Here is a 12,387-nt window from a genome sequence, read left to right as displayed (position 1 = left end):
GGCCTATCACTCCTACACTACATGAAGGCTGATCTTAAGACACTATGTTTTATGAAGGAGATGACAAAGCACCAAGATATCTTGGCACATTGCTGTACTCAAGGAAACCTAACCACCACAGCAAAACTGCTACTGGTGCTGATACCATATAAAAAGCACCGAATACACTCTGTAGAGTGGTTGACATTAGAAAGGGCATCCGGCTGTAGAAATCATGCCAAAATAGAGCTTGGTGAAATATCACCAAGCATTTCACCTGGCGTGCTAATAATTATGCCAGCTGGCCAATAATAGCAATAACAAATCACAAGCACCTTTATGCACTTATTCAACGTGCCAGTAACAACAGCCAAATCTCCCTTGATGCACAAAGTACCATCTTAATGAAACAAAAAGACACTGGATAATGTAATCCAAAATACACTATGCCTAAAAATATGATGGGGTGGTCATGGCAGGAATGCCTTTGAATATAGGATTTCTTGAACAGGGCTAACCTTGGGTTAACAATGTCAGAAGCAGCATTATTAACAACAGCAAAAGGAGCTTCTATGTGGTCAGTCAACCAGCTAGAAATAACAGCCAAATTTACTCCAAATCACACTCAATCATTTTAAAGAGAAAATGAGAACACATTGGGTAATGCAACTGAGGGTACACTATGCCTAGAACAAAAATTTAAAAAGTACGGTTGGTCACAACTGAAATGTTTTTGATCATAAATCTGATCCACCAGGGTTTACTTGGGGATGAACAACAACAACAGCAACAAAAATAAAAGTATTATAGGCATAGGCATGGCTGTGAGGTAAGCAGTTTGCTTCCCAACCACATGGCTTTGAGTTCAATTCTATTGTGTGGCACCTTGGACGAGTGACTTTTTCTACAGCCCTGGGCCAACCAAAGCCTAGTGAATAGAATTGGTAGATGGAAACTGAAAGAAGTCTGTCGTGTGTATATACACGTGCATGTGCGCGTGTGTGTGTGTGCTTTTGTGTTTATGTCAGTAGCCCACTCCCAACTGTTTGACAACAGGTGTTGGTTTGCTTATATCCCTGTAACTTAGCAGTTCAGCAAAGGAGACTGAAAGACTAAGTACCAAACTCTAAAAAGAAGAAATATCAAGTACCAGGATCAATTTGTTTGACTAAAATCCCTTGAAGGCAGTGCAGTAGCATGGCCACAGTTCAATGACTGAAACAGGTAAAAGATAAGATTCCAGACTCACTTTTACTTTGCTCAAAGCAGCCATCATGCTTGCAATATTTTTTCTTTCTTCTTCTAGTTTCTTTTTGTTCAACTTTAATTTCATCAACCACTTGTAATCCTCCACCTGATATTGAAAAGAAAAACAAAAAAACATGCACCCGAATTAATTAATACAGAATAATTTACATATTTTAGACAAGAAATTAAAAGATATAATTAATAGTTTTGATGTCAACCTGCCTGAGACTGTCCTTGTATCTATGATACAAACTTCCAATAGTAAAGTGATTAAAATTACCCCTTTAGCATTTAAACCAGCTACCATATTCTAATGTGTATAAGGAACCCTTCTTTATCAAAAATTAGGTTAAAAAGATATGGGAATTTCTCATACATCATCATCATCATCGTTTAACATCCGCTTTCCATGCTAGCATGGGTTGGATGATTTGACTGAGGACTGGTGAAACCAGATGGCTACACCAGGCTCCAATCTGATTTGGCAGAGTTTCTACAGCTGGACGCCCTTCCTAACACCAATACATGGATAGCATTATAATCCTTTACAAAACCTTTTTCCAAATTCTAAGCCCCCGCAAATTAGGGGGGTTCCTTATACACATTAAAAATATGGTATATCCAACCCAAATAGCCTAGCTGTTTTATATTCAAACTGTCAGAACCTGGCCTCTTACACCTACCCTACAATGTCATTCTAAAAATAAACAATCTCATCATCGAAACCACAAAGCTACGAAATAATGCATGATTAATTCAAAACAATGTGAATAAATATTACTCTTTTACTTGTTTCAGTCATTTGACTGCGGCCATGCTGGAGAACTGCCTTTAGTCGAGCAAATCAACCCCAGGACTTATTCTATCGGGCTCTTTTTGCCGAACTGCTAAGTTACGGGGACGTAAACAGACCAGCATCAGTTGTCAAGCGATGGTGGGGGGACAAACACAGACACACAAACACACATACATATATATATATATATATATATATATATGTATATATATATATACAACGGGCTTCTTTCAGTTTCTGTCTACCAAATCCACTCACAAGGCTTTGGCCGGCCCGAGGTTATAGTAGAAGACACTTGCCCAAGGTGCCACGCAGTGGGACTGAACCCGGAACCATGTGGTTGGTAGGCAAGCTACTTACCACACAGCCACTCCTGCGCCTATACATGACAGAAATAATCTGAATGCTAAAGGATTAAAGCCTTCCATCAAAATTTCATTTTAATTTATGATCCAAACACCAGCTTAATTATGACAAAGTTATACCATTAAATTCTTCATTATTTTCAAAATGAATTGAAACAAAGGAAGTGAATTTTTACCAATATATGGTAACAAAAAGGTTAAAGTGATCCAAATTAAAACCGTCCATAAAAATTTCATGTTAATTTAGGTACCAAAAACCAGTTTAATAATTACGTTATCTTAGATTTTGGCTGCTATTTTTATTATAGCCTCCTCTGACTCACTTAAAGCCATCATGGGTAATTACACTTCCTATCACATCATTAATTGGCCTCTGTTCCACAGAGCTGACTGGTCACATAGTAACTATCCCACCCCAACGCCCAATCCCACACTGACCACTGTGTTCTGTCCTTTCTCTGTATTACATCATCCCTCTGGAATCTTTTTTATGTTTATGTCTTTCTTGCAGGTGCTTACTTGTAACAATTTAAACACAACATTAACAGCATCAACTCCACTAGTCCTGGAGGGCCTACAAAGGTCATGGACACTGCCGCTTCCTTCAGACTTCTTCATCCTTTTCTTTTTTCATCATTTCCATGCTGTCATGGGTTGAACGTTTTAACACAACCCAACAAGTCAGAAGACCACATGTCTTAATCTAGTGTTTCTGTTTAGGCACAGTTTCTATGGCTGGATGCCCTTCCTAACACCAACCACTTTATAGAGTGTGCTGGAGACTTTTTCAGGGCACCAGCACTAGTGAGGTTGCCTTGTAACTTGCAAACCCATAGAGCCCCTTTGCCTGAGACGGAGAACAGAAGATAGAGTAATCACTTTAAGTGAGGTGTTGATGATGAGAGGGGCAAGAACAGATTTAGTGTTAGGAGGAACCAATACCTCTTTGGTAAATTCATTGCCATGCTTTTTTAGGTGGAGGCGCAATGGCCCAGTGGTTAGGGCAGCGGACTCGCTGTCATAGGATCGCGGTTTCGATTCCCAGACCAGGCATTGTGAGTGTTTATTGAGCGAAAACACCTAAAGCTCCACGAGGCTCCAGCAGGGGATGGTGGCGAACCCTGCTGTACTCTTCCACCACAACTTTCTCTCACTCTTACTTCCTGTTTCTGTTGTGCCTGTAATTCAAAGGGCCAGCCTTGTCACACTGTGCCACGCTGAATATCCCCGAGAACTACGTTAAGGGTACACGTGTCTGTGGAGTGCTCAGCCACTTGCACGCTAATTTCACGAGCAGGCTGTTCCGTTGATCGGATCAACTGGAACCCTCGATGTTGTAAGCAATGGAGTGCCAACAACAATGCTTTTAAACTGCAAAGTAATTACATTGTTGAATATTATTTCAAGTTTTTATTCATTGAATAAACACATCACCTTTTATTAACAGTCAATAAATGTGTAACATCTAAGCCATAACCTACCAATTCTTCAATATCCATTTTCTCAATATTCCGCACTGCTACATTGGATTTCAGTTCATCTAGGTTTTGCAATTTTTCAGCCAAATTCAAAGCAACATTTACAGCAGGAGTACGACTTTCAACAGAGCGATTCACATAGAGAGCAGACTCTGAAAGGAACCGAACAGGCTTAAGTCCACAATACCAAAATTTTCTGACATCATCAGTATGCTGTGGACTGGAACCATCCAACAGCTTGTTCCTTGGTGATAATGTTGTGCAGTGGTAAAAAATTCTTGACTTCTGATTCAGTAGAAGTTTTTGAGTTGATAGTCTGAATGCTGCCATTTCATAAAAGAAAGTGCTTTTGGTATCAATACAATGAAAGATGACAATATTTGTTCACTACTAGCTGGGATCACTGTCAGGGATTGTATTCATCCAGGAGGTAAATGCAGATAATCAGCTTGTAATTCCCTTGAAAAGACTTCATACTGTAAAATAAGGAAATAAAAGTGTTTAACCTTTTAGCATTCAAACTGGCCATATCCGGCCAAAATATTTTACTTGTTCAATGTTCAAATTGACCAGATCAGACCTCTTACACTTACCCTACAATGTCATTTTAAAAAACAAACAATCACATCATCAATATCTGAAAACAACAAGATAATTCATTTATTAATTAAAAATAATGTCAATAAATAATCGTTGGAATTGACAGAATAATCTGAATGCTGAATAGTTAAAAAAAAACTAAAAACAATGTTTATTTTTTGTTTTTTTAGTTTTTACAATTACAGTTTCTTTCTTTTTTGTTACTCTTGGGCTCTCAACCCATCAATGAGTTTCAGGTCTTTCTAACAAATACGGGTTCATCACCAATTTTCTGGCACCCTGGTTCCAGACCTATAATGAATTATCCATAAGACAAGTAATAATAATTCGGGATAATTCCTAGAAGACTGCTGCTGCCATGCTAATGACTTTTTTGCTACTCAACCTTCACAACACTCCTTAGTTTATTCATTAGACACATGATGCTAAGTTTGAAACATTCTTCCAACTATAATAATATGAAGGCACAAATATAAAAATTAAAAACCACCTAACTTGCCCTTTTCATCATATTAGATTTAGTTTTACAAAATTAAATATTGAAAAAAATGCATTTGGCCAAATTTGGACATATGACAATTTAACATAGCCAAAACCCTCCCTGGCGAAGAATGTACACCCCAACACAGATTAGTAGTCAGCGACTTCGAGATCAAGGCAATATGGGTGCCCAGAAGTAGACCGGCTTGGAGGAGAAGGGTATGGAAGCTTAAAGAGCCTGCAAATGGACAGAGACTTAGAGACAAGTTACTTGAGGCATTTGACGAAATAGAAGGGGATATAGCATCATACAACGTAGAAGACAATTGGAGATTTCTGCGGGACAACCTGTTGAGAGCCACCGACCAGATCTGTGGCTGGTGTAAAGTCCCCTCTCGACCCAGAGTAACGTGGTGGTGGAACAAGGAGATAGAGGGGGCTATTAGACAAAAGAAACAGGCTTGGAAGGACTGGAAGAACGGTGGTAGCAGGGAATTGTACCAATCTGCCAGAAGGGAAGCTAGGCGACAGGTTTATTTAGCCAGAGGGGAAGCAGATAAGAAAAGATTTGCCAATGTTCTGTGCCGTGAGGACCAAAGACTCGAGGTATTTCGTGTTGCAAGACAGTGTAGGAGAGAGAATAGTGATGTTGTAGGAGAGAAATGTGTTCGCATGGATGATGGTACGCTTGCACTAAATGAGGCTGCAAAGAAAGAGGTCTGGAGATGCCACTATGATAGATTGCTTAATAAAGAGAATGAATGGGAGAAAGAGAGTCTGCCGTATGTCGACCCAACAGAGGGACCAGCTATCCGAGTTGACAGTACCAGGGTAGATAAAGCAATTAAGAGTATGAAGACAGGGAAAGCCCTTGGCCCATCAGGAATCACTGCAGAGATGCTCAAAATATCTGGCAGTGTTGGCTACAGCCTAGTCACCCGTATTACGAACCAGGTGATACACGAAGGAGTCATACCCAATGACTGGTGTAGCAGCACCATAGTCAACTGCTACAAAGGTAAAGGTGACGCTTTAGATACAAATAATTACAGAGGCATCAAGCTGTTAGATCAGGTTATGAAAGTTACAGAGAGGGTCATAGCCCAACTAATTAGGGAGCGAATCAATTTAGATGAGATGCAGTTTGGGTTCGTGCCAGGTAAAAGCACTACTGATGCCATATTTCTAGTAAGACAGCTGCAGGAGAAATACCTAGCCAAGGATAAACCTCTGTACCTGGCCTTCGTTGACATGGAGAAAGCCTTTGACAGGGTCCCCCGATCCCTTATCTGGTGGTCAATGAGGAAACTTGGGATAGAAAAATGGTTAGTGAGAGCTGTGCGAGCCATGTACAGAGATGCTGCCAGTATGGTGAGGGTTGGAAATGAGTACAGTAATGAATTCCGGGTAGAGGTAGGGGTCCACCAAGGTTCCGTCCTCAGCCCCCTCCTATTTATCATAGTCCTCCAGGCGATCACAGAGGAATTCAAGACAGGTTGCCCCTGGGAGTTCCTCTATGCTGATGACCTTGCACTAATTGCGGAGTCACTATCAGAACTAGAGGAGAAGTTTCAGGTGTTGAAGCAAGGACTAGAATCGAAGGGCCTTAGAGTCAACCTAGCAAAAACCAAAATCCTAATAAGTAGGAAGGTAGATAAAACACAAACCCCTTCAGGTAGATGGCCCTGCTCAGTATGTAGAAAAGGAGTAGGTAGTAACTCTATAAGATGTACCCGGTGCAAGCTATGGACACATAAGAGGTGCAGCAATATCAAAGGCAGATTAACTACGAAGTTAGTTTTTGTATGTGGCAGATGTTCAGGAGCAATAAACACTGTAAACAAACAGGAAACATCTTCTATCTCATTCCAGGGAGAAAAACTAGAGGTAGTCGATAGCTTCCGCTATCTGGGTGACCAAGTTAGTAGTGGGGGTGGGTGCACTGAAAGTGTAGTTGCTAGTATAAGAATAGCTGGGCAAAGTTTAGAGAGCTCTTACCTCTGCTGGCGACAAAGGGACTCTCACTCAGAGTAAAAGGCAGACTGTATGACGCATGTGTATGAACAACCATGCTACATGGCAGTGAAACATGGGCTGTGACTGCTGAGGACATGCGTAAGCTCGCAAGGAATGAAGCCAGTATGCTCCGCTGGATGTGTAATGTCAATGTGCATACCCGTCAGAGTGTAAGTATCTTGAGAGAAAAGCTGAACATAAGAAGCATCAGTTGTGGTGTGCAAGAGAGACGATTGCGCTGGTATGGACATGTGGTGAGAATGAATGAGGATAGCTGCGTGAAAAAGTGCCACACCCTAACAGTTGAGGGAACCCGTGGAAGAGGTAGGCCCAGGAAGACCTGGGCTGAGGTGGTGAGGCAAGACCTTCGAACATTGGGCCTCACCGAGGCGATGACTACTGACCGAGACCTTTGGAAATGTGCTGTGCGTGAGAAGACCCGGCAAGCCATGTGAGATCATTGCCAGTGCCCCTGGACTGGCTCTTGTGCGGGTGGCACATAAGATGCACCATTTTGAGCGTGACTGTTGCCAGTACTGCCTGACTGGCCTTCGTAGGGTTTTCGAGCGAGATCGTTGCCAGTGCCCCTGGACTGGCTCTTGTGCGGGTGGCACATTAAAGACACCATTTCGAGCGTGGCCGTTGCCAGTACCGCCTGACTGGCCTTCGTGCGGGTGACACGTAAAAGCACCCACTACACTCTCTGAGTGGCTGGCGTTAGGAAGGGCATCCAGCTGTAGAAACTCTGCCAAATTAGATTGGAGCCTGGTGTTGCTATCCGGTTTCACCAGTCCTCAGTCAAATCGTCCAACCCATGCTAGCATGGAAAGCGGACGTTAAACGATGATGATGATGATGATGATATATATATATGTGTGTATATGTGTGTGTGTGTATGTATATATATATATATATATATATATATATATATATATACACATACACATATATATACATGTATGGTAAGAAGCTTGCTTCCCAACCACATGATTTTGTGTTCAGTCCTACTGTGTGGCACCTTGGGCAAGTCTCTTCTACAATAACCTCGGCCCAACCAAAGCCTTGTGAGTAGACAGAAACTGAAAGAAGCCTGTCATATATCTGTATATACATTTATGTGTATCTGTTTTTGTGTCTGTGTTTGCCCTCACCACCATTGCTTGACAACAGATGCTGGTGTGTTTACGTCCCTGAAACTTAGCGGTTCAGCAAAAGAGACTGATAGAATGGTACTAGGCTTAAAAAGAATAAGTCCTGAGGTTGATTTCTTCAACTAAAAGCAGTGCTTCAGCATGGCCGCAGTCAAATGACTGAACCATGTAATTACAAAATTGGACATCATCTCTGAAAGCTGTTTTCATTCAAAAACTTTAGAAATTATTTAGTATAATTAAAAACATTATAAAATTGAATCGCGTCAAAGGTAGAAAGATATATTATTACATTTTTATATTATTGTGTGTTGAGTGTATAGAACAAATCCGTACACATAACACATAACTTTTTGATCATGTAGAAGTCTGTAAGTTCTTAGGTGCAATCCTGTGTAAATCCATTTACACCTAAGGACTTATGGACTTCTTTCTACAAGATCGAAAAGTTGAACTGTGAACTTTTATGCTTCTTTTTTCTTCCTTTTCTTCATCTCCTTATTCCTTCTCTCCTGTCTTCTACGCCATCATTTCATTAATCTACACCCTTCTCAATTTCCCTATTTGTCTCTGCTGATGGAATATCCCATACTCTGGGATATCCCAGAAACAGCTGTAAGACATTGAATTTTTTTTCCAATAATAATAATAATGTATATGACTTGAGATGTTTGCCTTGCCTTAACGTTTCTTGTCCTCTTTAACAATTATATATCCACTATATCAGAAATCTGCAATGGCTCCATAACCTTGGAGCCATAGTAATCTGTTACAGCATGTACCTAGCATACCTAGTCGTTTAAATCACCTGTGAACTAAACCGCCATATTTTGTATGTATGTATATATATGTATATATGCTACAGGCTTTTTTCAGTTTCTGTATACCAAATCCACTCAAGGCTTTGGTTAGCCTAAGGCTATAGTAGAAGACACTTGCCCAAGGTGCCGCGCAGTCGGACCGAACCTGGAACCATGTGGTTGGTAAGTAAGCTACTTACCACACATATATATATAGAGAGAGAGAGAGAAAAAGAGAGTAAATCCCCAAAAGAACAAAAACAAAAAAATAACGCGAGGACGTGGTACATGTAAAATATTAGCAGACGCTCAGGGAAGGAAAGAAATTATATTATGTGTATGTATTATATATATCGTGATGGCACCTGTGCCCAGCGTCGCCTTCCTGGCACTTGTGCCAGTGGCACGTGTAAAGACATTCGTTGCCAGTAGCGCTGGACTGGCTCCTGTGCAGGTGGCATGTAAAATACACCATTTTGAGCGTGGCAGTTGCCAGTACCGCCTGACTGGCCTTCGTGCCCGTGGCACGTAAAAGCACCCACTACACTCTCGGAGTGGTTGGCGTTAGGAAGGGCATCCAACTGTAGAAACTCTGCCAAATCAGATTGGAGCCTGGTGTAGCTACCTGGTTCACCAGTCCTCAGTCAAATCGTCCAACCCATGCTAGCATGGAAAGCGGACGTTAAACGACGACGATGACGATGATGATGATGATGGTGATGTATCTAAGTAAGTATATACATATGCATGCATGTATATATATTTTTGTCCTGTATATGTAAACAATCAATTAGTGCTTCCAGAAAATAGAGTCAGTGAAAGTACCATAGCAACTACTTGCTTTTAACAATGTCTATGAGAAAGGGAGGGGACAGAGAGAAAGATGGAGAAAGAGAGAGAGAGAAAGAAAGAGGGAGAGAGAAAGATTGAGAGAGAGGAGGGAGGGAGAGAGGGGGAGGGAGAAAAAAATAGAGGCAGAGATAAATGGAGGAAAGAGATCGTTACATAGGTTGTTGCAGAATAAACATTTGCCTCTTTTTTTTAAATTGTTATGAATTGCTACTAAGTCAACAGAAATATTTGCTGGTAGAAACCATTTGCAAGGAAATGAATGTAGTGGTGGTGGTGGTGGTGGTGGTGGTGGTGGTTGCGGTGGTTGCGTGGGGTGGAGGAAAGAGACATGTTGCACACTGAACTTTACACGCAGGTAAACCTTGTAAAAACCAGATAGTCTAAAATCAAGAGCAAGAAGGAAGAGGAGAAAACAATAGCTGAGATAACTTAAGAAGTTAGACGATTTGAGCTTTCTGGGTCTTATCTTTACAACAACCAGCCCCACTCACCCTGTCATTTATCCAGGCTGGTGTAGACAGGAGCAACAACAACAACACTGCAGTTGCCACCACCACCTGTAAAAAATTTCTTAGGTCAGCCCTGATCTAATAAATGTATGATCAAACATAGGCGCAGGAGTGGCTGTGTGGTAAGTAGCTTGCTTACCAACTACATGGTTCCGGGTTCAGTCCCATTGCGTGGCACCTTGGGCAAGTGTCTTCTACTATAGCCTCGGGCTGACCAAAGCCTTGTGAGTGGATTTGGTAGACGGAAACTGAAAGAAGCCTGTCGTATATATGTATATATATATGTATGTGTGTGTATATGTATGTGTGTCTGTGTTTGTCCACTCACCATCGCTTGACAACCGATGCTGGTGTGTTTACGTCCCCGTAACTTAGCGGTTCGGCAAAAAGAGACCGATAGAATAAGTACTAGGCTTACAAAGAATAAGTCCTGGGGTTGATTTTCTCGACTAAAGGCGGTGCTCCAGCATGGCCGCAGTCAAATGACTGAAAACAAGTAAAAGAGTAAAACAATTTTCCAGTTGTAACCAGTCGATATGTTGTCAAGCACAGAACCACATAGTCCAATATATTTCTCCTTGACTACACTGGGTGGCAAAGTTCATTGCTGTAGAGTGTTAAGATACTTTAATAGAGATAAGGGCTTTGTGACCATGTGTTTATCTTTTGTTTTTTTGTAATTGTTTCAGACATTAGACTGTGGCCATGCAGGGGCACTGCCTTGAAGAATCTTTAGTTGAATGAATTGACCCCCAGAACTTCTTTTATTTTTTAAAGCCTGGTACTGATTCTATCAGTTACTTTTGCTGAACTGCTAAGTTACAGGAATGTAAATACACCACCACAAGTTGTCAAGTGGAGGAGGGGGAGACCCTAATAGAAAACACTTGCTCAAAGTGCCATGCAATGGGATTGAACCCAGGACTATGTGGTTGGGAAGCAAGTTTCTTATCACACAGCCACATCTGTGCCTACATCTACATTATTATCAAAGAAAGAATGAAAACATCTCCTATAAGAAGCAGACAAACAGACAGACAGATTCTAACAAGCTTATTTGCCCTCAATATAGACAAAAATCTTCAGTAGTTTCCTGAAATGATTTGTGGATTGTGTCCTAGGGTTAAATCCATGAGTTTCTGCATTTGGCAAGTTACTCAGCAAGGCAGAGGCTTAAGCAAAGTTCTTCATGGAAAGCTAGTAGTCGCCCATGAAATCCCCTCTCCCCATGGCACCAATGATATCCAATACATATATACATACATGTATATATATACATAATGAAACTATTAAAAGTGAAAGAATAAAAGTGAAACTGTTAAAAGTGAAAGAATAAAAGTGAAACTATTAAAAGTGAAACTATTAAAAGTGAAACTATTAAGTGAATATAAAAGTGTAACTATTAAAAGTGAAACTATTACTAACTGCTACTCCATCAAGGTTACACTTTTATTCAATTTTTGAGACATAATATGGAACCAATGCAAATGTTGCATTGTTTTAATCCAAAACAATTACATGTTGACACTCATGAGTTGTCTTATGTATTACAATGTAAAATTTGATTTGATTCGGTTGAGCCACTTGAGAATGCATTGGGAACAGACAGAGATACAAAGGATTTTATATATATATATATATATATATATATATATATATATATATAGATTATGGTTGCATAATGAAATACTGCTTCTCTAAAAGTCATTAACATTTCACTAATATACATACTAGTGAAAGCTGTAATCATTAACCCTTTTCATGCTAACTCACCCACGATCACCTTGGTTCTGTGACACAAACTGTAATCATTAACCCTTTTCATACTAACTCACCATGATCAACCTGGTTCTGTGAATTAACCTCCCCATTCTTATAAACACCAAGTAGTTATTTAACTTGTTTTGTGATCATGAGAGCACCAAACCATATGTGTGTGTATGTTTACATTTTCCCGGATACTTGTACGAGCGAGTGTACACATGCCATGCAGCTTGCGCAAGAGTGTTTATACATTCATATTTGTTAATGGTTATTTTTAATACTTTTCTCGCTGTATTGCTGTTTGTTTCTTTTTGATCTTCTATGTAAATGAAGATATTTCCTTCATTTT

The 12,387-nt window shown here is 40.4% G+C and overlaps 1 protein-coding gene across 7 annotated transcripts in view; it reads right to left on the bottom strand.

Annotated features, from left to right (window-relative positions):
• Window positions 1–12,387, bottom strand: part of LOC106872786 (serine--tRNA synthetase-like protein Slimp) — a 99,409-nt gene that overhangs the window by 62,005 nt on the left and 25,017 nt on the right. For all 7 annotated transcript variants that reach the window (XM_089339882.1, XM_089339883.1, XM_089339886.1 and 4 more), the window contains exons 2-3: window positions 3,870–4,342; window positions 1,229–1,333 (exon numbers count right to left, since the gene is read on the bottom strand). In XM_089339882.1, coding sequence (XP_089196008.1) covers window positions 1,229–1,333; window positions 3,870–4,196 — 432 coding nt within the window. In that variant the 5' untranslated portion in view covers window positions 4,197–4,342. The remainder of the gene's footprint in view (window positions 1–1,228; window positions 1,334–3,869; window positions 4,343–12,387) is intronic.

Source organism: Octopus bimaculoides, chromosome 22 (genome assembly GCF_046866305.1).
Source record: "Octopus bimaculoides isolate indiv1 chromosome 22, ASM4686630v1, whole genome shotgun sequence".
NCBI classification, from domain to species: domain Eukaryota; kingdom Metazoa; phylum Mollusca; class Cephalopoda; order Octopoda; family Octopodidae; genus Octopus; species Octopus bimaculoides.
The sequence above is the reverse complement of the archived record's forward strand: the minus strand, read 5'-3'. Positions and strand labels throughout refer to the sequence as shown.